Source organism: Carex rostrata, chromosome 9, assembly GCF_964058835.1.
Source record: "Carex rostrata chromosome 9, lpCarRost1.2, whole genome shotgun sequence".
Lineage (NCBI taxonomy): Eukaryota > Viridiplantae > Streptophyta > Magnoliopsida > Poales > Cyperaceae > Carex > Carex rostrata.
Window position 1 is genome coordinate 5,084,571 of NC_135926.1, and position 27,806 is coordinate 5,112,376.

The window sequence follows — 27,806 nt, forward strand, 5'->3', positions numbered from 1 at the left end:
TGAAATAAATTCTGCTGTGTTTCCTTTTTCCCTTTTATTATTTCTCATCTCCTCCTGTTTTTTTTTTCCCGAAAACAGCGTCTCTCTGATCCGATCGCACCTAAAAGTCCTGCTTTACCAAAAATAAGCAATAGAATCTGTTTTTAGCTTAATTTTTTTTGTTCAAGTTTGGTTAGCCTATCGATTTTGATTTTCTCCGGTGCTTGATTGATGTGTTCGGGCTTGTAGACTTGCTATGATAGAGACAGTCGTGTTTTGATCGAAATTAATTTTAGGGGTTTAGAAGTTTTCTTATCGGGATTAGCTAATGGCGGAAGGAAGGCGATATGGGTTGGCTCCTCAATTAGGTCAGCTTTTTATCTATTCATCTCCTTTGATTAAATCGCTGAGTCTTTGCTTTTTCTCGCTTCAAGGAAAATATACAAAAATTAGCTTTCCACCCCCAATTATCAGTTACAATTCGAGTGAAGTGAAAAGAGACCATTTAAAGTGAATTTACGCGTAGACTTACGTAGTGGAATTTGATGAAAAACGTGTCCAATTTTCTAGGAGTTTTCAATTTATTCATCATAATCTCTGTATAAGATTTTAACTGAATTTTAGGTACAATTTCTTTGTCTGGTTGGTCGTGATAAAATGCAAAGTCTTAACCTTGATATTTTGTTCAGATATAGATCAAATTCTAATGGAGGCTCAGCATCGATGGTTGCGCCCTGCCGAGATTTGTGAAATATTAAAAAACTACAAAAAGTTTCGGATAGCACCCGAGCCTCCAAATAGGCCTCAAAGTATGACTTCCTTTTCTTCTCTTCTCTTATGTCTTTGTTTGTTTTGTATATTGGTATCGACAGCTACCTTAACAAGCCGCCACTGGATATCACGTTTTTCCTGGGCAGCACCAGAGTGTAGTGGCTAAATGAAAACCCTAATAAGCTGTATTATAGTTCAACTGAATAATTTTTCCCACTTCTCTTGCCTCTCTTATGTTTAAATGTATTACTCTGCAGAAATGGCTTACTGAAATCTAACTGTAATTCTGTGCCAGAAAAATATATAATGGAGATGTTCACTTGTACGGTTTTACCTTACAAAAGATAGTCCCTATTTTCTGAATCTGTCTCCAGATATGTAAAATCTTTTCATTTGGTTACGAGTAACATAGGAGAAGAAATATATATATATATATTGTATAATGTTTTGTGAATATCTCCTACTAGGTGGTTCGCTTTTTCTTTTTGATCGAAAGGTGCTAAGATACTTCAGAAAGGATGGCCACAACTGGAGAAAGAAAAAGGATGGCAAAACCATTAAAGAAGCTCATGAGAGGCTCAAAGTAATTATTAAGTTATTATTTTCTGAACAAATCCTCTCTTTTATATCAGGTCGGAGTTTTTTAAGTGATAGTGTTTTTTACTATGTAGGCGGGAAGTGTGGATGTCCTACATTGCTATTATGCTCATGGAGAGGACAATGAGTGCTTTCAAAGAAGAAGCTATTGGATGCTAGAAGAGTAAGTTCACTACCAGAAAGTTACTTTGTACTATTCTGGTTAGAAATACAGTTTATTTATTTGTATATTATCAAACAGAGATACCTTTGTTTGGTATTTTCTATAAGTGCTCGTTGCATGATATTTTCATTGGGTGGACAAGAGATGATCCAATTCTGATGAAGTATTCTTTTTTATTCTATAATTGCAATTTTTCTTGGGTGGATCCACCCTTTACATTGTTATTGAACTAAAATGGGTCAGAATGGGTTAGGTACATGTTGGGGTTTATTGCATAAAGTTTGAAGTGACATACTTGTAATTTTAAACCTAGCTGGTGCTTATGTTAGTTATTAATCATTCTTGCCCAATTCATAGTGTCACAGTATGTTGTCTGGAATCATGGCAAGGAGCAGGAGTGGGCGCTCTTTGCAAAAGTTCCTTTCTTTGCAAGCATTCGAGTACTTATTAGTTCATATTTATTTTATGTGCAGGCATTTAATGCATATTGTCCTGGTGCATTATCTTGAAGTCAAGGTATGTAGACTTCTTGCCTTTTCCTTTTTTTTACATGTTTAGCTTGTCTCGATGCTAATCAGCTACTGATGTTTTATTCAAAGGGTGGGAGATCAAACCTTCACCGAATTAGAGAGGTTGAACATAGCAACAATGCTGATAGCCCTTTGTGTTCAACTTCCTTTACTAGTCAAAGTCAAAACAACTTGCCCTCGCAAAATACAGAAGCTGAGAGCTCGATTAGTGGTCAAACATCTGAATATGAAGATGCTGAATCAGGTAAATCATTTAATTTCACATTCTATCAGATAGCCTTTTCAATTGTCGGAGTGCACTAGATCTATCGATGTGGTACTGATTTGCACCTTTTTATTTTTATCAAACCATCAAGTAGATCCGAAGATACCCAAAAATTTTGTGACTAAGCTTAAATTGTGCTAATGTGAATGTATACCTCAGTTGACCCAAATGTAGCTGAAACTTATATTCAGATATACAAGCAACCGCAAAAGAGCATGGAATAGTAGGAGAAAAAAACAAAAGCTATTAACAATACGTTACCAGAGAGACTGATGTATTGTAGACATGCCAGTAGAAGACTCCGCATAAAATAATAATTAATCTGTTCAAGTAACTCTTTGAAGTGTGGAATTATATTATTGCATAAATTGTTCTAATGCATGCTGACATTCTGGTGCATGAGGTTTAACCTAAGAATAGTTTCAACTGATACAGTATTGCAATTCAATGCCAGCGTATCTAAGGCAAAATTTGAATCGGCAGATAACCTTTCCTCAGGAGGAACCGGATACCACTCTTTCCCTCAGATGCAACGAGAGTACACCAATGGACCTGGATCCATAATTAACCCTTCCCTCTTAAATCCTTTTGCAATCTCTACTACGGACAATCTTCGTAAGATTCATGCCCTATAATCTCTTTACTTTTGCACTATTGCACTGCACCATAGCATCTGTGCAGCATTTCTTTTTTCAAACAAATGCTATCGAGTGTCAAAACTGGCATTTAAGTTGGAGCAGAAAGACTAATTCTTCTAATGTTATTTACTTTAATCAGTTGTGTTGAAAAACTAGTTAATATAGACTTAACATCAGCATATAAATGTATTTTGTTTCATTTTAGTCCAAATTGGATTTTGTAAAATGAGAATGTCTAGAGTCAGGTCCAAATTTTAAATATTAACAGAACACTCATTTCCATTAAACGTTTTGGATTGCTAATAAGATAAATTTTACACCCTGGCATAAAGCTAATAGTAATATCTGTTTGACTTCTGTAGTACTTTTTGCTAGAAATTATCACAGCACACACGCTCACACCAAAAGACTTGAGAAAAATAAATGAATAGCTGAATTAATAATTGCCTTGACCAGTAACTTTAGGTGAAGATATGAAGAACCTGTCATACAGTCATTCTAATCCTATTGTGCTTCATTTTTTTCTCATTTGTTTAATTTCTGTGAAAGATCTTGGAGGTGACTTCCGGGATATGGCAGCACCTGTACCTTTCTCAGAACTGTACATGCCTCAAGAGGATCTTGCTAAGGCTTTTGGGGAACCAGGTGTGGACACTTCATTCAATGGGCAAGCAGCGCACTTTGATCTCTCAGCATGGGATGATGTGGTAAACCACTCTACTGTCACCACGGCAATGCAAACACCTTCATCTATTGACATGTCTTTCACATCCACTCAACAAATCCCGTTTGGAGAGGATGATATTGAATTTGACAACCTGGTTTTTGATGGAGCATATGCAAGTGAATTTGATCTGAAGGAAGGGGATATACCAAGTGTTGATCTTAAATCCCAGTGGGAGGTAGTTATAGTTGGCCGTTCCTTTCCTCTTTTGTTTCATAATCATGAAATTGCTTGCTGTTCTTTAAAGTGACTGAGCTATGATGCATACCTTTTTTACCTGAGTTTCTGTTGAAAAATAAGTAAACACCATTGAAATTGAGGAACTTATTCACGCCCCTTTCTGACAATTAAGTGCAAAACTTCCTAATGACAATTGAGGAATTACGTGCTTACATGTAGAAAAGAATGACAATTTAGTCATGAATAAAATGTCACGAGATGTAGCTCGGGCATTATTTTTGCAGAACTTTTAGTGATCTATTGGGGGTATTGGAGACATTGTCATTCTTCTATACTATGTGTGTTTTTTCTTTTAAATGTTTTGCAGTTTTTTGCGCACGAATATTCTCCATTTTTTTTAACTTGCTTGAATCTTCTGTACAAATTTTAACTTAAATGTATTGCATTTCAGATTTTACCAGACAATTATGAACTACAAGAGAGACCAATAGACGGTAAAGCTGACAGCCCACTGTTCCCACCTCTTGAAAAGGGTGATAGTTTCAATAGATGGATGAGTAACGAATTGGAGGAGGTTGACTCAAATGTCAAGTCAAACTCTCACACACTGTGGAACACTGTTGAGGCTGAGGCTGTGTTGGCAAACACTGGAGGCTCCAGTCATGGCCATCTTGATACCTACATGGTGGGACCTATGATCTCTCAAGACCAGCTTTTCAGTATAGTTGATTATTCTCCAAGCTGGGCTTATGTTAGCGTTACGACGAAGGTACAAACAATTTTTAATCTTCTGAACACTTTTCTCTTTAGATTAGGTAAGTTCCACATTCTCATTTTGTTTCATTGATACAGGTTTTGGTTATGGGAACATTTTTGAAGAGCAATGAGGAGGTAAACAGATGCAAGTGGTCTTGCATGTTTGGTGAAATTGAAGTTCCAGCTGATATTTTATCTGATGGAACCCTAAGATGCTATGCCCCAACTCATAAACCTGGTCGGGTTCCTTTCTATGTCACCTGCTCCAATAGACTAGCTTGTAGCGAAGTGCGCGAATTTGAATTCCGTGCTATGGATTCTCAATCCATGGATATTTCAGATCACAATAATAGAATAACAGATGAGATGTATCTCTCCATGCGGCTAGAGAAACTAATAACTCTGGGACCAAATGCGCAACAAATTTCCATCGTCAGCCCCACAAAGGAGAAACAAGAACTGAGTAACAAGATCACTTTATTGATGTCCGAGTCTGACGAGTGGTCAAATTTGCTAAAATTGACCGATGAGGGAGGGTTAGGGTTCTTGGACGAGAACCCAAAGGATGAGTTGGTCGAGCGATTGATGAAGGAAAAGTTGCATTTGTGGCTTTTGCACAAGGTGAATGAAGAGGGCAAAGGCCCATGTGTGTTGGACAAAGAGGGACAGGGTGTGATACATTTGACCGCAGCGCTTGGTTATGATTGGGCCATACGGCCCACAATTACAGCTGGGGTTAATATTAATTTTAGGGATGCTCATGGATGGACTGCTCTTCACTGGGCCGCTTTCTGTGGCAGGTTTGCTTTCTATCTTTGGATTTTTTTTTTTTGCAGTGTTGTATGATATTTGCAATAACATTTAATGTTCTCATGTTTGCAATCAGCAGTCAATGATAACTTAGTAATTAATAATGAATCATTTGGTTATGTGAGATGGAATTCTTGTGTCAGGTGGGTTAACTCATTTTATAACTGGGTGGTCAAGCTTTAGCAATGAATTTTTTCATATGAAAGTTTACTTGAAGAAATAAATAAATATTTTTTTTTTCAGAAAATAAGCTAAAGTGAATGGATAATTAAATAAAAAAAACTTAATTTTAGGAAGATGCAAAATAATACAAATTGTTCCTTTCCAATGGTCACTCAGCCTTGCAACATCTTTTTTCTTATTTAAATCTTCACTTTTCAGGGAAAAAACAGTAGTTGCGTTGATAGCACTAGGTGCAGCCCCCGGTTTATTGACTGATCCAACACCCGAATTCTCTTCAGGAAGTACCCCTGCTGACTTGGCATCTTCCAATAATCACAAGGGCATCTCGGGCTTCCTTGCTGAATCCTCACTCACCAGCCTTCTCGAGATTCTCACCCTCAAGGACTCCAAATGTGCTGACCTGGCGCTAATGCATACCATACAAACTGGGGCCGTTGATGTGAACATACCAACTGATGATGGATCCTTGAAAGACTCTCTCTCGGCTGTCAGAAATGCAGCAATTACAAGGGCCCGAATTTACCAGGTGTTCAGGATGCAGTCGTTCCAGAGGAAGCAGCTGAAGGAGTTTGATGATGATGTTTCGGGGATCTCTGGTGAACGGGCCATTGCAATTGCGTCAGCCAAGGCAATGAAGGCATCACCTGGGGATAAGGTGCATCTTGCAGCAACAAGGATTCAAAATAAGTTTCGTGGATATAAAGGAAGGAAGGAGTTTCTTCTTATTAAGCAACGTATTGTCAAAATTCAGGTAATCTTTCATTATGAAAGTTATCTGCATATGAATCCTTTAAATATTGTAAAATTCAGTTTCAACCATGCTGGGAGATATAAACAGCACTATGTTTTATAATTATCTGCTCACACCTCACACTGTGGACACTATTTTTATTATTATTCATCAAGATGTAGGTGGTTGGTACAAATGCTGGTTTGAACAAGCCTTTATGATTGGGATACATGCAGTAACTGTTATGTACCAAGTGCGAAACAAGTGTAACTAGTAATTTTTTTTTCTTTATTGCCAAAACAAGTGTGTTTATTTATTACACCACAGGCTCATGTGAGAGGTCACCAAGTGAGGAAGCACTACCGCAAGATAGTATGGTCAGTTGGGATTGTAGAGAAAATTATTCTACGGTGGCGGCGTAGAGGAAGCGGGTTACGGGGTTTCCGGTCTGATGGGCCCTCGCTTGAGGGACCCTCGAACATCCAAACCAAGCCTGCCAAGGAGGATGACGATGATTTCTTAAGAGAAGGGAGGCGCCAGACAGAGGTGAGACTAGAGAAGGCACTTGCTAGGGTTAAATCTATGGTGCAATATCCTGAGGCGAGAGATCAGTATAGCAGGCTTTTAACTGTTGTTACCAAATTACAGGAGTCTCAGGTATTCTGTTCTTTGTATATATCCTGGTATTTATTTCATAGAGAAAAGTCCTCATCGATAAATAACAAATAAACACCTCGTTTTCATGCACAAGACGGTTCTTATTGTGTGAGAGGAGATAAATTCCTTAATTTTCAGAAATCAACTTTTCTGACATCACACATCAGGAGTTTCTATTATAATATTAGTATTTTTTTTTCTCTTTTTTTTGGAAAGAGTAGGTTTTGCAATGCTTAGTGGTCTTATTTGTTTGTTAAATAGTTTTTGGACCCTAATAACAGTTCCCACACTCCAATCCCCGCACTGTCCCTGCACCATAACTGTCATAACCGCAAAAGCTCCAACGCTGAATTTATTTTCTAAATTAATACAAATGCATGCAAGTATTTATACCTATGTATGAAAATATTTATACCTATGAGTTGAAGAATTTTTACATAAATAATGGTCTCCCCAACCATATAAACATCCCCGCACTGTCTCTGCACCATAACTATCATAATTGCCTAGGGGCTGCAAAAACTCCAACGGCTGAATTTTTTTTTAAAGTATTAATACCTATGCACGAAAGTATTTATACCTATGCACGAAAGTATTTATATCTATGAGATGAACAATTTTTACGTAAATAATTCTCCCCAACCAAATCTTCCAAACGTCCCCGCGTCATAAATATCTATGAGGGATCACTCAAACTAAATGGGGGGGACCATATACGTTTCTAAAAATATTAATAATACCATAACAATTTGCGGGGAACCGTAAAACTGGATATTTGTTTACATATAGCGTTGGATGACGTCTGAAAGTATTAATACTGCCATAACTATATGGGGGGACCGTAAAACTTGATATTTTTTTACATATGGCGTTGAATGACATCTGAAAGTATTAATATCAAATATTGCAAGTATTTATACCTATGCACGAAAGTATTTATATGTATATACATTGCACAAAGTTTAATCTTTAGGCGTTCGATCATATCAAGTTACACATCAAGTATTAATATCTTATTTTGTAAATATTTATACCTATGTACTAAAGTATTTATTTCTATTTTGATAAAAAAAAAAATATATATATTTATTTCTATGAGGGTAATCATTTTTGTTAGATAAAAGTTGACGCGTGAACAATTGGGGAAGGTTGATGCGAATATACGGGGTCCCCACTGCTTCATTAGAGAAAGGTTGATACGGGGACTATTGGGAGACTAGAAAAGGGATGATCATAACAAGTTGCGCATCAAAATATTATTATCTTATTTTGCAAGTATTAATATCTTATTTTCCAAGTAATTAGTGGAGATCATAGTACAACTTTCCCTATTGTTATTGCAGGGACAGAGGAGAGATTCATATTATTATTCATAGTTTTTTTGGATGTACTATATCCTTGTTAAATAAAATTATGGAAAAGATAGAACAAATTTTGACATTGGTAAGCAGTGGATTCCAGTTAGACATTAATTATGTTCCTTCCAACTCGCAGTAAGTTCTTTCGTGCAACATCTACAAACAATTTCATTAATAAGATATTGCAAATAATAATTTTCATTGATGCAATAAGTGGCTCAAAATATTGATGCATATGAACCACGTGTTTTTTTTTTGTTCCTGATGGAAAATCTTTTCTGATGGAATCATGGCATGAAAGAAATACTGGTTAGATTGTTTTTCCGAATAATCTCACAACAATTTTTATCATAAACAGAGATTTGTGAATTGTCAGGCAATACAAGAGACAACTTTGAAAGAATCAGAGGAAGCTGATGAGGTTGGTGATTTCATGGTTGAATTCAGAGAGCTCTGGGAGGATGACACACCTGTGCCTGGTTTTAATTGACCATGTATAGACTTCACTATCGTACCATCCATTAGAAGGTTTCTTCTTGATATTGTAATTACTTTCTCCTGTATATTATTATTATGGTTGTTATAGCTGATTTAGCTAACCCAGAGAGGTATGATAGTATCATATGTGATATTGTTTGGACTCCTGAAACTTTCGCTAGTTAGTGGTAGCGATTATAGTTCATGTGTTTGTATCCAGTTCAATGGTCCTTTGTGATACTTTTATGTTTCAACTGCCTTACCAATTAATATTCTAGAAGATTTCTCAAAACCTTTTATCTCTGATGAATTGGTAATTGTTGTTCTTGTTCCTTAGGTCCATTTAGTAAATTCTATACCTGGATGCTTTGATTTGGAATTGTCTTTTAGTTCCTGTTGGGTTCTCTATTTCCCAGACAAACATCGGGTATCTGAGAAGAATTGGTGAACAAATACAAGTTGTTGGGTTCCTATTCAAAACTCACTCTGTCACACACACACAAATGTTGTTGGGTTGAGTATAATCTTTGACATGTTAAATATTTTAATTGGACCTTTTTATTTGAGGTGAAGTGCGTGAATTTTTGTTATTGTAGTTCCCTTTCTCGGCCTGTTACAAACTTTAGTTTTAGCTAATTCGTGTGGAATTGGATGAGGATTAAATTTCGTGGGTATTCTTAAGTAAAATTTCATCAAATTTGTTGATTGAAGTAGGGCAATCACAGAGGTTTTTAAAATATATCTGAATTATTATTTTTTGAACGAAATATGATTTAAGCAAATTTATATAAATTAGATCAAACTGGATACAAAGAAGTTTTTTATTGCATTTTCATTATAAATATATTCTAATCGTAGCTTGTAATCAGCTTGTAGCTTAATACATGTGTAGCAATCGCAACAAAATAATTAATATATCCTTCAAAATATTATTAGATGTATTAATAAATCAGATTTGAGCATAATCCGATACATTAGAACCAGCTTTGTTAGTACTCCGGTCATTTCTCGCTTTTAGTTGGTAAAATTACTGGTTCTATTTAAAGCACATATCGTATTGGAATAAAAATTTCACATCGAATAATTACATTTCTTACTACATTATATGTTGATAGATAAGCTTGCAGTGTCATTAAATGTCTCAAACATTCCAAAAGTTCGTCTAATTGCAATACACTTCACTAGCTTTTTATCTCACTTTATCCTATTTTCTAAATAATAAATAAAATAAAAACTGTAACAAGACTATGCGCTTGAAGTCGTAAATTATCGCATTCTATCAAATTGTATATAATTCACACTTTGTTCTCAAGTAACAGTTCTGACTATTTTGCACAGCAAAATCCACACCAATGCATCAAAATTTGCACTAGCAAGCCTTAGTGATAAATCATGATGATAACAATCATTTTGCTTATGAGTTATATCAAAAAATGGTAATGAGAATAATTACCATGCTAATTACAAGAGATAAAATATCATAAATAAAAAATACATGCATGTATATGCTTCTGTGGACCGTTATTCTCTAGGGATTGACTAACTATCCCCCAGTCAATTTCCCCCATTTATCTCCTAGTCAATAACTACTTGTGGGGACCATTAACTAACTGTACTTCATTAATTACTTGGGGGGACCACTTAATATTTGATATATTTTATAACTGACGCGTGCAAGTATGAATACCTATGCGCATAAGTGTTAATATATAATATATCAAGTATTCATACCTAAGATACCAAGTATTTTAAAAAAAAAACTGGACACATACACATCATACACACATCTTCTACATGTTTTTAGAGTTGGGTTTTTTTTCTCCGTTTAATCTCAGCAATATTTTCTGACGATCTGTGAGAAAATTTGCAAATCTAAAACCATGGACGTCTTCTACGTAATTTTCTCTTTCAAATGAGATCCATGATGACATATTTTCGGGTTGTCCGTCGTGCAAGTATTCATATCTTGTCGAGCAATTATTCATACCTCCTCGTTCAAGTATTCATATCTTGTAATGCATGTGTATATAATTCATGTCTGAAGTGTTTGTGCCTGATATATTTTATCATTTTTTTTCCATATGACAGAGAATGACATCTGAAAGTATCAATTTTATTTCCTTATGGCATGTGATGATGTATGAAAGTATTAATTTTAAATATTGAAAGTATTCATACATTGTCATGCAAATGTTAATAATTTATGTATCAAATGTTTTATCTAAAATATTTTATCAACGGTTTTTTGTTCTTTTGGCATCAGATGACGTTTGAAAGTACTAATATAAAGTATGCAAGTATTCATACCTCCTCATGTAAGTGTAAATAGTTCATGTATCAAGTATATGTATGTAACAAATTCTTTTTTTTTTTTTTTTCATATGGCACTGGATGATATATGAAAGTATTAATATAAAGTATTGTAAGTATTCATACATTGTCATGCAAGCATGAATAGTTCGTGTATCAAGTGTTTGTATCTAACATATTCTCTATTTTTTTTGCTTGTGGCACTAGATGATATTTAAAAGTATTAATATTATGTATTGTTAGTATTCATACCTCATAATGTCAGTATTCATACTTATAACTGAAGTATAAATTGTTACGTTGAAAAGTATCTTAATTTAATATTTTTTTACAAATTACTCTATTTGGTGCTTGATTGTATTAATACGTAATATGGAAAGTATTCACACCTGTGCATTTATGTACTAATATTTACGTTGTAGACTATGTTGCTTGGATACATGTACGGATATTGTGTAAGATACGATACAGATACGATACAAATACGACGATATGACAAATTTTAAAAATCTAGAATATAAGTATTCATACAACATCGAGCAAATATTTATACATTCGTAATGCAAGTATTTGTACCCACCAGTGCTAATTTTCATTCTTGATTTATACAAATATATTGATGTTCTAAAATATTCAAAGTTCTAGATCTATATTTATTCTTGATTTTTAAGTCCAAAATAAATAAAATAAAAGAACCAAAATAATACTTAAATTATTATATAACCGGTCGGTTCAGTTTATTCAGTTTTGAGAAATTAAAACCGAATCAAACCATTTAAACAGAATTACTTCATAAAATCAACCGAACCGAACCATTTGAACCAAACAACCGAACCATTTAAATCGAAATTCTCCAATTTGATTTTCAACCAAATAAACCGAACCATTTGAACACCCCTAATGGTCTGGGCTTAAACTCCATGAGGTGACGCAGAGAATCCAGACTCTTCTCTTCTCTTGCCAAGGTCATTAGCACCGCGCTGTTACTAATTTATTAATATTTTGATGTTAGCACTTAGCAACTGCCAATATGAATTAAATAACACATCTCATCCACGTTTTGTCCTGGAGTGCTTCAAGGTTGTGAAGGAATTGAATCGGGCCAGGCCCAGATAATATGGAAGAGACAAATTGTGGAGAGAAAAGTGCTGGTAATTTTTTTTCCTTTTTAGAAACAGTTAAGTTGTTAATTTTAATGATTAATAAGTTAGTTATAGAGGTAGTTAGATGGGGGATAAATGAGGAATAGGAGATGGGGGATAAAAATCTTTATTCTATTCTCTATATAGAATTATAGATTGATTCATAAATCATAGAAAAACATACGGAATCTCTCATGTGTGATCCGTGAGTGGCGAGCACGCGCCTAGATTTAGATGCTAAATTAGTGCTCTTCTTATTCCAAATTTATACTAAACACGAGTACAATAAATTTTCAGATAAAAATCATGCGATCGTAACAGCAATGCCAATTAGCACTTGCCTTTCGTTTTCTGATGCAACTTGCAACTCCTCTCTTGGATAACTTAGCAAGCTTTGTCCAAACTTTTATTTTAGAAAAGTTAGCAGATCTAAAAAAAGGAGCGCCTAAACATGCTCGGATTCGCTTTCTCATGGTTTCGTGAGCTGCTGTCTTGATGTGTACCGTTACCTGTCTTGCACGTGGTAATGTCAAATATGTTTATGGATAATGGATTTAAACTAATGATTCAGTTTAATTGATTTTTCATACTATGGTTGATTGTTGATGTGATAAATTGTAACAAATCAATGAGATTAAATTATTAATTCAGTCCGAGTGGGCTTTTGTATTTATTCAATTTCATTAATTTATAAAAAAATAATCAATCTTTGTTTTTGCCACATTAATTTTTTATTTCTAAAAAAAATGGACAAGAAAGGATAACATTACCATGGAGACCTAATTGCTTTTCCATTTGTTTTTAATTGGAAAATCGTTGGTCGCTCTATCTGCTGACTGTGATGGCAGGAGAATTAGATAAGGCGGCAACAAATTAAATCTACACATCTACTCTCCAACAACCAGCTATTTTTAAATGTCGCTAAAATCTGCTTAGTGATCCAACTAAAATACTTCTTAGCTTACCCAAAATGTGCTTCTCTTAAGGTGAAATATGACACAACATAGTATAATGTGTATGGTCTTTTGCTTGTTTCTCTGAAACAGAAATTAAAAAAAATATATAAATGTTAACAAATGGTCTCTCTTAAATGTTGCAAAAATAGAATGAATATAAATTTAAGATTGTCACGATTGTTTAAAATAATAGTTGCTAAAATTCTCTCTTTAGAGATAATAGATGTATTTTTCTTAAATAAATGAGTTTTGTTAACTCCAATGTCCATCTTTTTTGTAAATGTTTGAACATGTATTCTATGTGGAGAGCAAAGACCTATCATCGCTATGTTAGATTCGTAGTTCATTTATAAATAAAAAATGATAGATAATAGCTAATTATTTCATATTATTTTCATTTGTATTTACCAAAGTAAAATAATTATACCAATATTGGTTGTTTATCAACTAAAACTCTTCTGAAAAAAGTAATGAAAACGTTTATTATTTGTGAAATTATCCACAATACTAATTTAGTAATTTAGAAGGATCTTGTGACATTATTCAAAAATAGACTACCTACCATAATTCTAGCTTGTATCGTTTATTATAAAAAAAATATTATACTTACCCTCAAGTTGTTATCCTTAATTACTTAATACCTAACTTTTCAAATTAAAAAATAATAATAAAAGTGATATATACATTTTGTAATATCTAATTAGTGTGCATTTTTAAGCATGCATTACGCTATAATTAGTGTGAAAATTCAAAACAACAAGTTTGTATCTTCAATAGTCAAATGTTAATTATGTAATAATTGAAACATATCATTTTTAGATTTATTTTTTATTTAGGTATTAATAGAAATATAGGATCAGGGAATGATACTTTCTTTTGACTTGATAGATGGTTTGAAGAATGTGCATTGTTCTTTTTTCAATTAACTGGTGTTTATCTTAATGAATGATTATTGTTATCTTCTACCATTACTTATGATAAGGTTTTTTCTAATATAACCAGACCTGACTATATTTCTTGGAGATGAGGTCCTTATGATAAATTCACAGTACATTATATGTACTTGTGAATAGTCAATATGGATATTCCTAATACAACATATGATATTTTTTTGGAATTCAAATATTCCTTTCAAAATTAAAGTTTCTATGTGGTTAGTCTTACAGGATAAAATTTTAACTAAAGAAAATTTGCTTAAGAAAGGTTGACAGAGTGACATTTCTTGTCCTTTTTGTTGTGCCTTTGAAACTTCTGATCACTTATTTATAACTTGTTAAATAACTAGTTCTCTATATGGATTGTCTCACATAATTCATTTAACTTCAATTGTACATCAATTATTGACCTATGGCAAATTGGATGCATGGATTCCATTGAAAGATAAATTTCTTATTGAAATGATTAAGGCAGCTACCATCTAGGTAATTTGGTTAGCAAGAAACAAAGTTTGTTTCCCAATACAGAGGTTCCTTCTAGCTCTTCAGTAGGTCTTTATATTATTGCCTTGACATCTTTTTGGTGTAAAGTCAAATTAGATATACTTTTTTAAAAAACTAACTTTAATTTTATCTATGATGTCTCATCTTTGCATTAGGTAGGCTCCTTGATAATCAGCTCGGATTCAAGTATCAAGAGCAACCCATTGAACTCAAGAAACACAGATCCTGGACATGGTTTAGAAGAGTTTGATTTATCTGAATACCTTAGGGCCCGAGCTGAAATAGATGACATAGATGCTGCCTTTCAATCTATTGACAATCAAGGTGTCCTGGTACCTCTTTCTTCTTCATCTGAGTCAGCAGCTACTAGTTCTTCCTCTATTAATAGCTCTGTGGACAATGCTTAGTTTTCTGCATTTATCTTTTATTCTCAGCTTTTATGATCGGGCATTTGTTGTATTAGCTATGCCTCTAATTATATTCTCTTACGCTCTTGGTTTTTGATACTGAACTTTGACCTCTTTTGTTGTATGGACTGAAACAGGTGGTTATTTACTTTTATCAAAAAAAAAAAAAAAATTGAACGTACATTTCGCTTAAACGAGTTTACAAAAGTTTAAAACACTTATTAATACTCATCAACAATTATATATAACTGGAAATAAACAAGTATGTATTTTATAATAACTAAATATATTTTTTTCGTAATCAATTATTTATTCTGTAATACACAAATGTGTATAATTATAATGTTAAAATCTGAATTAGAGATACTTGAAGACTGAGGGGATTATGGGAGTACTTGATTGGCCCGTTTTAAAATTTCTATTTCGACCGTCAATTGACGTCCTAAGTTGGAGATCACACTTGCCCATGATAGAATTTCGCGTACACGTAGCACACACTTCTTTCCGTAATGACATTCAAGCATTCAACGTTGAGTCCAGCGGCCTCCCGAGAAAAATCCTCTGTGGACTGTGGGTCTGTAGCATATCTATACAGAAATATCCTGTCGAATTATGTCTCTGACTCGAGATCTGTGCATATATGACTGCTCTGTCAGTGACCTGCTACAGAGAGGTGTGTATTTAACTGTGTATGTTTAGACCGAGAGAATCTGAATGTAACTCCTTCCTTTTTTAATCCCTCTCTCCACGAAATAAAGAAAAACATTATTCTAAGAGAACTCTCTCGCTCATTAAATGGCTCGCTCGGAGAAGGACGCAGCGGCCAATGGTTGCCACATCAGCAACTCCGGTGCTCCCGTTCCACCACGCGCGCGGTTACCGAGGCCCTCCTCCTCCTCTCTCCTGTTCGGGAGGGACCCACAGCACGAGGAGGAGCTGAGCTGGCAGCGCCGATGTATCGAGGCTACACTGAAGGGTTTTGCGATCGGTGCGGGATTAAAGGGAGGATTGGCTCTTTTCTCCATTCTTGTACGATTGAAGAGTCGCCGATCGTCCAGGTTTCTGGTTTTCAATTATTTTTTATTGTAAATTGTATTTTATCTTTGATTGGAGTGATGGGTCCAGTTGTTCTCGCCATCAGAATGTATTTGATCCTAATGCAGCATTGATCTCTTTGATTAAAAAATAAGCGGCATGTATTTAATTGGCTGAGGAATTAGATTAATCTTATCCTTTTCCTTAATTGAGACATGAATTTAGCGGCGCATTAGCTATAGAAGCCCAAATAAACACAAATCAAATCGTACTTTCTGGTTGTATCTGCACAGGCCATCTCATGCAGGTGACTGTGCCAGAACAGATGCATTTAATTTCAAATTAGCCATAAGGACACAGATAAGAAGTTCTGGAAGCAAAAATTGATACAGAAAAATAAACAGAGAAAATCTTTTTAGACATGTTACCATTCTAATACCAACTGGTACAAGGTATTATTGCATTAGTATTGTGATGGTTAGTCTTATCAGATGGCCTTTATTTGTGAAATTAGAAAGGCTGGGTCGATGACTAATGAAGAGGCTTTGATAACGGCATTAAAGGAGACAGGGAGGTATGGTATGTTTCTTGGTACTTTTGCTGGTACATTTGCTTCAGTTGATGAACTCATAGCTGCCATTTGGGGGCACAAAAGGTACATGTACACCTTTTTTTTTCCCCTTTTCTTTCTTAAATTTAATCTTTAAATTGACAGATCAAATTCAAAAGTTAACTTAGAGGGCAAATGTCCAGTTTGCACTTAAATAAATTGAGACCTGTATTGTGTGAGTCCTATGACACCCAATATCATATATTTGCTTAAGCAAATGATGAAAATGCCCCATCCTTTTCACTATTATATACTCACCAGGAACTTCTGAGAAGGGTTAGGTCATCTTTGTACTTCAGAAAAAAAAAATGAAATGTTGGGATTTGGTGTATAACTTGTATGGTTTCTATAAGTGTTCAGGGCTTCGGCTATGCATGAATCGAAGATTAAGGATAGTAGTTGTGTACTTTGAAAAATGATTGTCTTCATAGGGACAACATGATATATGGGTTTATATAAAATTATATAGAAATTTTTTATAATTCAACTTGATATTCTTGTAATAAAATTATATAGAAATTTTTTGTACTACCTTTGGAGTCAACTTCTGTAAAGTCACTTGAGAACTAGCCTTTGGTCTAGTAGCAAAGACAATGCTCTCCGTGTGGAAGGTCGCAGGTTCAAAACCCAGATGGACGATCCCTTGTGGATGTTAAAACAGTTGGGTGGCTTGACCCCAACTTTACTCAAAAAAAAAAAAAAAAAATTGTGAACTCTCTGTTCTATCTCCAAGGCTAATTCACAAATAATTTTGCTTCTCTAATTTTAGGACAGCAAAATGGAGATCTCTTCTAGCTGGCTTGATTGCGGGTCCCTCTATGCTTTTGACTGGCCACAATACGCAACACACAAGCCTAGCATTGTACATACTAGTGCGATCAGCTGTGCTTGCATCCCGGTGTGGCATTAAAAGCAAGAGATTTGGTAAATATTGTAAACCACTGACTTGGTCTCATGGTGATGTTTTCCTGATGTGCCTCTCCTCTTCACAAATTTTGTATGTGCATTTTGCAATCCTGCTTTTTTTAACTTTAACCAATTTTCTTTAGCAAGCACTATTATTTTGAAATAAAATGATAAAACTTTGAATAAATTTAGGACAACCATTCACACATTAAGAAAATTTGACTAAATTGATAAATGCTTTCAGATTGTATAGTAAATGACTGTGGTTTAGTGATAGTGCATAACAACCAATTCAAGTTTCATTAAACAAGTGACCTATCTATGTTTTTACAACCTCTTCTATCTTGATATGTCCGACTATCTTTAAGAATTTAACAAATCAACTTTTCAGGTCTTCGTATATTTTAAAGCAGGACAGTTTACCATCTTCGTATAGATCTTTCTTAAATAAACACGGTGGGAAAGATCTTGTTCTTTTACAAGGTGTAAAAGATATTGCATGCGGCTGTCCTTTTTCGAACTTGGGAGCTATCAAGAAATATTACAAATCTCTTGGTGTGGATGTAAAATTGGATCCTAACATGAAAATCCCATGCTCAGTAAGTATTTCTTCAGTTTGAGAAAAAATAAGGATAACCAAGAACGCAAGATCATTAAAAAGAAAAGTACTCCAAAAATATACTTCCATCTTTTTTGCTGAAGGTACTTGTTCTTATTGTAATTATTTGACTTTTTTATTATGCAGATAGTACATGGTAACCAATCATGTTCAGGTCATTTCTTGTCCTTCTTTATACAAGCATATGGTAGAGCAGTTCCTGTGTACCTACCAGTATACTTAGTTCCAGCTCTTATAGTTCACCGGCAAGGTCTCTTGAAAAGGTACAATTTTCTATATTTTTCCATTGTTGTTACATGTACTCTGCTGAATTAGCAATTTAACATATTGCTATTTCAATTGTTATGAATAGACCGTACACGATACTTGGGAAGACTATCAAGGGCATTGCCAGATCGAGCTTGTTCCTCTCCATTTATTGTTCTTCTGCTTGGTTAACTTTTATTTTATTCAGTATTTCATCATACCTTTTTTGTTATGTTAAGAATGTAAACTAACATCTGCAATTTTCAGGGTATGGACGTGTTTTCTTTTTAGGATTTTTCAGAGGTGCAATATCCCAATGGTTGCTATGGCCACAGTAAGTAACTTCACCTTCCTGCTTTCTAAATCATCCAGTAAATAATTATTCTTATATTTGATTTGGATTTCTTAATTGCAGTTCCCTACTGGTTTGGCATTGCTAATAGAAAAGAAGAGCAGGAGAATAGAAATCTCTCTATACTGTTTGTCACGTGCAATAGAGAGTTTTTTCACATGCATGTCTGATGCAGGCTTCTGCCCACCTGCTTCTAAGCTAAAGCGATCTGATGTGGTTGTGTTTAGTATGGCCACAGCTGTGATAATGCACTGCTATGCACAAGAGAGAGATGTCTTTCGATCCAAGTACTTGAATGTTCTAGATTGGGTGTTTGGTATTCCACCCCCCGCATCTGACGAGGAGCATGAGAAACAATGTTAGAAAACGGTAATTTTGTAGAGTTTGAAAAATTAGTCAGGACATTTTTGTTCTGTTTTATATTTATTTTTGGTCTAATTTTTGTTTCTTTTTTAACCATTTTTTGTTTATTTCGGTCAGTGGTGTACTGTATTTGTTAGGAAAAGAAAATCTGCCTATAGATAGATAGCTTTATCCAACTCATTTAGACTATTAAATTGCATAGATGATAATTATTTATTGATTAATTTTTCTCAAATATTCGTAGTTTTTGTCTGTTAAGATATTCTTATAATATATTCAAACTAATGCTTCAATTACATTATAATTTACCATCTAATAAGTGTTGGGAATCATAAAGGTCAAACAATTACGCTTTATCTAGAGATTAAACAATTACATCTCATCTAGGGGTCAAACACTTACACTCCGGAGAAGAATAAACAATCTCCACTTTAATTTAAGACCATCATATGTCAAAGAGACCCAAAAGCATAATCTTTAGTGCGGAATACAATACCTGATTCCATGTCGTTTGCCATGGAATATCAAACCCTAGGTTGGAGAAGCAACCGTCTCCGTGAGTGCGAGACAAGACTCTTGCAAGCTTTTCCTTTCACGCCCTTTTGGTTGAATCTTAGATTAGGTATTCCAAAGCAACAAGATCGCCCTTGAGAAATTATTTTCAAGTTTCTAATGGATTTCTCTTCTCAATTCTTTGATGGTAGAAGCATGGAGAAGGCTCTCAGAATTCTGTCTAAGAATAACCTCTTTTAAGAATTCTGAGTTGAGTTGGTTCTCTTGTGCCTTGGAGACCCATCTATATACACTTCTGGCGACATGAGTGCAGGTGGCGACATGAGTGCAGGTGTCTAAGTAACCGCCTTAAAATTCAGCCTCGAAAATAGTCTGTATCCTGAGTGCGTCCGCACTCTAGTTCAGTGCGGGTGAGCCACCCGCACTGGGCTTAAAACATAACTTCAGAAATTGACTAAGTCCTCAATGCGGGTGGTTCACCCGCACTGGAACTCAGTGCGTCCGCACTGTGCTCGGACTTTTTCCTGCATTGAACTTCCAGAAAATCGACTAAGTCCTCAGTGCAAGTGGTTCACCCGCACTGCGCTCAGACTTTTTCCTGCATTGTTATGAAGTTCTCAAAAATTGGCTAAGTACTGAGTGCGTCCGCACTCAGATCCAGTGCGGGTGAACCACCCGCACTGGGCTACCAAAAGGCTCCCAAAAATTGGCTAACTCCTGAGTACGGGTGGGCTCACCCGCACTGGGCTCCCAAAAGGCTCCCATAATTTGGCTAAGTTTCTGAGTACGGGTGCATTCAGATCCAATGCGGGTGGGCCACCCGCATTGGGTTCCAAAAAGACAGTTTTCTTAATTGCAAATCTCAGAATCAGTCCATCAATGATTTGATCTTTGCCCAAATTGTTCTACACACTTATGGACCACATCCTATTAAATAAATAGATTGTCTAATATCTCAATTCCATATTATATCACTTTAATTGTGACAATCATATATGACAGTAAACAATTCATAATTATATCACATATATGCTCAACGTTGGATTAAGATCCAACAATAAGAAATCACAATCCTTTGGAGGCCATGGAGCCGAAATACTGAGCTTCTAGAACCAAGGAGGAAAAATTCAATTTTCACCAAACAAAATGGTTTGTGTCACCTATTGACCTATATAAACGAAAATGTCTGATCTGGTGTTCTCTTGACAACAACCAAACCTAACAATCGAGTATTTTGAGTCGCAGTTTATATTTAAATCCTCGGTGTGTTTAGGTTGTTCCACCTCAAGAAAAAGACATTTTAGTAGTTACCACATGTATATGTAGGGACCTAAGATGTTCGTATTGTATTCCCTTTCCAACCATATATTTATTACCTTTATAAATGTATAGCGCAACCTACAAACGGAGACTAATTGGCTATCAATTTACTTTTAATTCTTGGTCCTCGGTTGTTCTTTTGTTTTAAAGAACTTTATATCATTTGTAAATGAAATGATATGTCACTCTTGGGAAATAATGAAAAAAGGATATAATATAAAAATAGTAGATTTACCGCCTGCCCACTATCATTCAAACTTGAGAATTTTTTTGGACCTTTTGTTGTAAAGTTAAAAAGGAATAAAGAAGAAAGACAAAAAGGAATAAAATAAAATAAAAAACTAAACATAAGAAAATCAACCCAAACAAGTGAACAACCCTGAAAACCAACTGAAGTTAATTTTGAATATCAATTCATAAGAATTTGGAGGTGTGGAAGTGTGGTTTATTATTTTGCAACAATGAATACCTTAAAAAATTTAAAATTTATTTAAATTTTATGCATCTAAACTTAAAAATTGTGGACATGCAATCAGGCGGAGGCAATATTTTAGGGCGTGTTCGGCGTGCCACTGTTTTCATGGGGAAAAAAAAATTCAATCAGAGTGAATTTTTTTTCCCACACGTACAGTGTTTCGACTATTCAAATTGGATTCGAACTCAAATCCATTTCCGTTTCCTCCTGGCAGCTGAACATGCCCTTAATATACGGGGTCAATATACACATAAAGATTTATAGAACTTATTTTTTTATTCTTATTAAGAAGTATGGGGATCAAGCTTATAAAATGTAAAAAAATAAATGGGATCAAATTTAGTAAACATATAGCAATTTTATCTTTAATATCATTAATCTATGTACAAGTTTGAAGGAATTTTATAATAAATGAAGGTTAATTGACTCCATTTGACTAAGGTAAATCCACCCTTGCATATAATCCATCACCACATCACGTAAAATATGTGCTAGAAGGGTGTACATTTTCGTAATAAATCTACATTCAAATCCACATATTCTTATTTTCTTAGCACCTAATGAATAATGGAACAACTAAAATTAATTATACAGTTTTTTTCCCCTTGTATCAACTTTGCTCTGAAAAAAAAGTTCCCATAACTCGGTAATGTAAAAAAGGACGTCTAATAATACTTCAACACCCATTTCCTAATTCTGTCCTCCAACTACTTCTATTACAAATCATTTCAAAAAAACTACTTCTATTACAAATAGCAAAAACAATAATCTCCTATACCTCCAAAACGAAACAAAAACTCATGTCCACAGTCCGCACTCCTCACGCTCCGTGCCTAAGCGATAAATAGGGTGACAACCAGCTGGTTTGGACCGAGCTATGCCTAGCTGGTAATCGATTTGTATTAGAAATTGAGCAAACTGGAATTAGAAGTCCGAGTTAAAATCTTAACTCATAATCGAATTGAGTTACTAACAAGTTAGTTTGTATTAGCTTGCTAGGTTTATATAGACTGAATTTTAAGAATTTTTTTTTTACAAATAATTAGAATCGAGCTAAATAACATAAATTCATACAAATTTATACAAATTCACTAATATACGAGATAGGTTCAGCTCGAACTCGCTAATTCTAAACCGAGCCATTACAAACTGGCTCGAACTAGTACTGATCAAGCTATTAATGCGCAAATCACAGGCTGATTCCGAGCAGTCCACAAACTACAAGCTTGTTTGCCAGCCCTAAAGCGATACAATGTTCAGGCCCACACCTTGTCTGGGCTTTTATAGTAAATTATCAAATATCAGTTGCACTTCAGGTGTTTAGATTTTGTACTACTAAATTTGTATACTTGTATTTATGGCCCGTTCGGCAGTCCAGTAGGGAATAGAAATGGGTGTGGGAATCAAAAATTTTGAACTGAATTTTACTGTTCACCGTGGGAATAAAAACTTAGCTCTGAGCAAATTTTTTTTTCCCACGGTGAATAGTTGTTCACCGAATAGGCCCTTAGTGTATTGAGTTATATAATATATATATATTTTAAATTTGATAGTTATATAATATCAAAAGCAAAAGTTCTACTATAAATTAAATGTTTATTGTTAGTGTCTTGGATATTATTGGTCAATGAATGTATTTGTACTCAAACCCATAAAATAAGTATATCTCGTAAACATTAAGCGCGGAGACACAAAAAATGTAAAAGTCTTAAGAAACGAAGGTGTGAAAAAAAAAAGTTGCTAAAAAGAAAAGGACAAATGTACGCAGCTAAAAAAAATTGTCAAAAAAGGCGCTAGACTCTGCAATAAAAAAGGAAAATGATTCCAAAAAGTATCAAAAATTTCCTCCCTAAAAATTCTTAACTATTTCAAGAGTTACTAGCTTCAGAGAAATTTCTTATTATCTGACCGTTAAAAAGCAATTTTTTTTCCTGAACGTTTTTTTAGTATCAAACGAGGATAAAAAATTACAAACTAATTCTAATGTTTTTTTAGTATCACACAATGACACGAAGGACAATATATGTTTTTTTTTTACATATAATTTGTATATAGGAATGCTTTTGTAACAAATATCGAAACATCTGTTACAAGTCCTCATTAATCACCGTCCGAATTACTAAAGTTATATATTTTTTAAAACATTGCATATTTAAAAAAAAAAACATATATTAAAGAAGGTGGATCAGGGCTAGACACTTGCTTATCCTTGAATTTGATTTTTTTTAAGAATCAATGGTATTTTATACTTGTGCCTACCTGAACGGAAATAATGTCTATCCCTGAATTTAATTGACAGTGAATTAGAAAAATATTACACGAAAAAGAAAGTCAATCCATACTGATTTGCGTAAAAGAATTAAAGAAAAAAGACGCAGTCCGATTCGCTACTCCACTCAGAAGAATTGTTGATTCGCTAGGAGAAAAAAAAAGATATGCTACTAAGAATCTAAATTTATATGATGCCGTAACTAGTCATGTCGTAACTTGAATCACATGATGTACCATGACTAAATTTGAAAGGATGATCATGGCACATGAATGGTCACAACACGTTTAGTCACGCCATGACTAAGGCATGCCGTGACCACACGTGGCTTATCCAAATGTGATCGGTCATGTTTAACTATTTTTTTCATAATTTAGGTTAGTTTATTCAAGATTCACCATTCAATTAAATCTAACGGTCCTAATTACACGTGACCATATGATATACCGTGACCAAATCTTTTGCGTGACGTGTCGTGTCATGTCAAATTTTCGAAAGATGACCACATCACGTGAATGGTCATTGTACGGGACACGCGAGTCACAACACGTGACTGGCACATGTGCATGTCATGTCATGATGGAACCGTGTTGTGCTGTGACTGAACCGTATCATGTTGTGACGTATCTGATCACATCGTAAGTTTTTTAGATTATTATCTACTTTTCTGCTCTAATTTGTCATAATGAAAACAAAAATATACTCTTATTAATATTTTGTAATATTTTGTAACTATTCCTGATTGGAATTATGGATCCGGCCCTGTTTGTATGAACATGACAATTATAATTCATGAGCTTCGAGATAGATTTTTTTTATTTTATTTTATAGCTGGAATCTGTTTTGGTAGCTAAAATTCATTTCCCTTTTTTATTTGTTTTATTATTTTACATCAATAATACAAATAGCTCATCGGAGCTATTACTTCCGGAAATTTAAAAAAAAAACAAGAGAATTAATTTCATTATTTTTGTCTTTGTTTATGTAACGGTGTTATAATAATTAATTCGAAATTGTAAACGAACAAATACTTAGAGCATCTTCATCTCACAATTGAAATAAATTTCCAAATAACTGTTAAGTACTTTTTAGAAATTACAGTCTCTAAAATTTCTAAACCTTTACATTATGAAAAATAATTTTAGAATTTATATTAAGCCACGTCAGATTAGAAATCATGTATTCTAAATAATTTGAACTAATTGTTTGGCCAATGTAGTGTTTAGAAACAATTTTTTAATAAGAAAATTTGTCCAATAATTTTTAAATAAAAAACTTAAGTACATCTCTGAAATTAAAATAGAAATCGCTAAGTCAAAATAAAAAATCCACGAAGTTTCAGAAATGGAATGCCACATTATTGCTTGAGTCTTAAAAATTAACTCAAAATCATTTCATGCACACCAAAAATAATAGTTTAATCCACCGCAGCATCAACAAATGAGACAGTTTAAAATACGTTTTACTTTCGATAGAGACGGTTCAAAGATAATCATGACATAACTGAAATTGAATAACATTTGCTCACGCAAATAACCACTATGGGAAAGCCAGAAATGATTAAATTCTTTTTGCACGTCTAAACTCAAAGTAAACGGTAAACACAACTTGCTTTTAAGAATAATTTTTACGGAGATTTATTCGTAATTAAATTTTATATTAACCCTGCTTAAATTATATCCATGATTTGTTAAATGCGGAATAGAAAAAAGAATTGACGTTACGGACGTAATACGTAATAGAAAGCGAATAAGTGCGAGAGGAGAAAAAAAAAAGTTATTTAATTTCACATATTTTTATTTCTGAAAAAAAAAAATCACGCATTTTTTTTCCAACAAATTGAACCGTCAAATTTTGCTACAAATTGCCAAGGTTTAAAAAAATGGGTATTAATCAATAGATATGCACGGACGAAGTGCAATTAGCAGAGTTAAAAACTAAAAATTATCCACCTTTTCCGTAATCAAATCAACATGAAAAAATATTTTGTGACAATTCCATGGAGAAGAGATGATTTTGAGCCTGCAACTGAAGCAAAAGCTTGAGACAAAATAAGCATAGTCTTCATCTCAATTTTATTGAATTGAAATAAAATCTTCTTTCATTTATCCCAATCAACGTTTAAAGTGATAATGAAATAAACTTACCAACAATTCTAATCCTAGCAAAACAAACAGTAAATAGTTAGGAAAATAAATAAGCTTCAGGTGTTGATTTTAGAGGTTTGGAAAAAAAATGAATAAAAATAATATAGAGTCTAGCTAGTATAACATTAGTGTCATTTCAGCTTATACAATACCAACTCCAAAACTTATTGAATCGACTTCAAACGGTAAATTCAAACCGTTCAAATCAATCTACTTCATTAGTTGTGTATTTACATCAAAATATATAATTTTTCAAATTTATTTAGTATCAAGTCAAGCGGTCAAATATGTGAATTTTTAAGTTAATTTTAATACATTTATTTTTCACCATTTTTATAGCTTAATTTGATACTAAAATAACTCGAAAATATAAAAAAAATGTATCTAAATGCATCACTCATAAAGTAAATCAGTTTGAACAGTTTGAATTAATCATTTGAAGTCTATTTAATTGATTTTAAAGTTAGTGTCATATGACACCGATGTTATATTGGCTGGACTCAATAAATATTATATATTTGTTATTGCATTTTGATACTTCAAATGAGAATATAGACACACCACAACGGCTTTCTTTTTTCTAATTACAACGGTTAAATTCTAAGTTAGACAAAAAAAAGGTGGGATTTTCTTTTACTTTCTTTTTACTTAATATTAATCGATGATGAAAATGCCATATGACTTTGAGCAATAGCGTAGTTATGATTTTTATTAAAGGTAAGCAAAAATGTCTAGAAATAGACAATTTTTTATGCTGGAGTAGAATAACATATATTTATATGGAGTCTGACTAGTATGATATTGGTGTCACATGACATTAACTTTAAAATTGATTGAATATACTTCAAACGACTAATTCAAACCGTTCAAACCAATTTACTTTATGAGTGATGTGTTTACATGCAAACTTTTTATATTTTCAAGTTATTTTAGTATCAAATCAAGCGGTAAAAATATTGAAAAATGAATGTATTGAAATTAACTTAAAAACTCACATATTTGATCGCTTGACTTGATACCAAATAAATTCAAAAGGTTATAAATTTTACATGTAAACGCGTAACTAATGAAGTAGATTGGTTTGAATTCACCGTTTGAAATCAATTCGATAGGTTTTGAAGTTGGTGTTATATAGATTGAAATGACACTGATGTTATACTAGCCAAACTTATTTATATGGGGTTTGTTTTTTTAAAAGCTTTGTAGAAGCTGTAAATTGTGAGTGGAGTTACAATTTTAAGACCTTTTTTCTCAACTAACTATGCTACCGTTTCATAGTGGTTTTTCAAATCGAAAAATAAACAACTACCTAATCCTTGTTGAACATAGCTCTGCCCTGACTTTGAGATTAGTCAACTTTATTATTTTATATTTTACTTTTTATTTTATTTTTTTTATTAGTCAACTTTTTATTTTTTCAACACCAAGAAATGGAAATATCCTGGAAGCCTGTAGTTGATCTCTCAAGAACTTGTTTCAGATCCGGCCAGAATGTGCGCCACTGAAAGTGAAAACACATATAGTTAAGAGTAAAGATGTTGTCCCCTTGAATCTGTCTCTTATCTGTCTCCCTAACAACCTTTCTTTTTTGTTTTCTCACGTGGTCAAAACTTATCATTTTCAATCTTCTCTTAGAAAAAAAAAAAATTCAACATAACTCAAAACTCACCCTGTTCTTCTCCTCTACTGCTCGTCACCATCTACCCACGCCGACAGTTGTGATGGCGGTCAAGATTCGGCGAGGCGAGCGTGGTGCACCGTCGAGATTCGGCGAGGAGAGCGTGGTGCACCGTCGAGATCCGACGAGGAGAGCGTGGTGCACCGTCGAGATCCGACGAGAAGAACATGGTGCACCATCAAGATTCGGCAGGGAGAGCGT

The 27,806-nt window shown here is 33.9% G+C and overlaps 2 protein-coding genes across 10 annotated transcripts; both read left to right on the top strand.

Annotated features, from left to right (window-relative positions):
* Nucleotides 1-9,110, top strand: LOC144559665 (calmodulin-binding transcription activator 3-like). Of its 8 annotated transcripts, none has more exons than XM_078308757.1 (13): nt 1-347; nt 675-788; nt 1,218-1,333; nt 1,422-1,510; nt 1,984-2,026; nt 2,110-2,284; nt 2,726-2,920; nt 3,493-3,845; nt 4,299-4,616; nt 4,700-5,403; nt 5,795-6,347; nt 6,654-6,983; nt 8,700-9,110. In XM_078308757.1, exons 1-13 carry the CDS (start codon nt 308-310, stop codon nt 8,829-8,831), a joined length of 3,162 nt encoding a protein of 1,053 aa, XP_078164883.1. In that variant the 5' UTR covers nt 1-307; the 3' UTR covers nt 8,832-9,110. The 8 variants fall into 8 exon arrangements, with proteins under 8 accessions (XP_078164883.1, XP_078164886.1, XP_078164882.1 ...); XM_078308760.1 differs by having other exon boundaries at nt 2,741-2,920; XM_078308756.1 differs by having other exon boundaries at nt 39-347; nt 669-788.
* A 6,714-nt stretch (nt 9,111-15,824) lies between these two features.
* On the top strand, nt 15,825-19,421 carry LOC144559268 (uncharacterized). Of its 2 annotated transcripts, none has more exons than XM_078308282.1 (8): nt 15,825-16,130; nt 16,622-16,762; nt 17,487-17,714; nt 18,015-18,222; nt 18,369-18,505; nt 18,595-18,675; nt 18,756-18,822; nt 18,904-19,421. In XM_078308282.1, the coding sequence occupies exons 1-8, from the start codon at nt 15,868-15,870 to the stop codon at nt 19,201-19,203; spliced, it is 1,425 nt and encodes a 474-aa protein (XP_078164408.1). In that variant the 5' UTR covers nt 15,825-15,867; the 3' UTR covers nt 19,204-19,421. The 2 variants fall into 2 exon arrangements, with proteins under 2 accessions (XP_078164408.1, XP_078164409.1); XM_078308283.1 differs by having other exon boundaries at nt 15,889-16,130; nt 16,626-16,762.
* The last annotated feature ends 8,385 nt before the right edge of the window (nt 19,422-27,806 follow it).

Bases quoted from the DNA above. Each gene is read 5' to 3' on its own strand.
- LOC144559665 (XM_078308756.1), top strand. From the start codon at position 308: ATGGCGGAAGGAAGGCGATATGGGTTGGCTCCTCAATTAG. The intron at 2,921-3,492 runs GTAAGATTCATG...TTTCTGTGAAAG, and splicing joins CTCTACTACGGACAATCTTC to ATCTTGGAGGTGACTTCCGG. The intron at 4,617-4,699 runs GTACAAACAATT...TCATTGATACAG, and splicing joins ATGTTAGCGTTACGACGAAG to GTTTTGGTTATGGGAACATT.
- LOC144559268 (XM_078308282.1), top strand. From the start codon at position 15,868: ATGGCTCGCTCGGAGAAGGACGCAGCGGCCAATGGTTGCCACATCAGC. The intron at 16,763-17,486 runs GTACATGTACAC...CTCTAATTTTAG, and splicing joins GCCATTTGGGGGCACAAAAG to GACAGCAAAATGGAGATCTC. The intron at 18,223-18,368 runs GTAAGTATTTCT...TTTATTATGCAG, and splicing joins ACATGAAAATCCCATGCTCA to ATAGTACATGGTAACCAATC.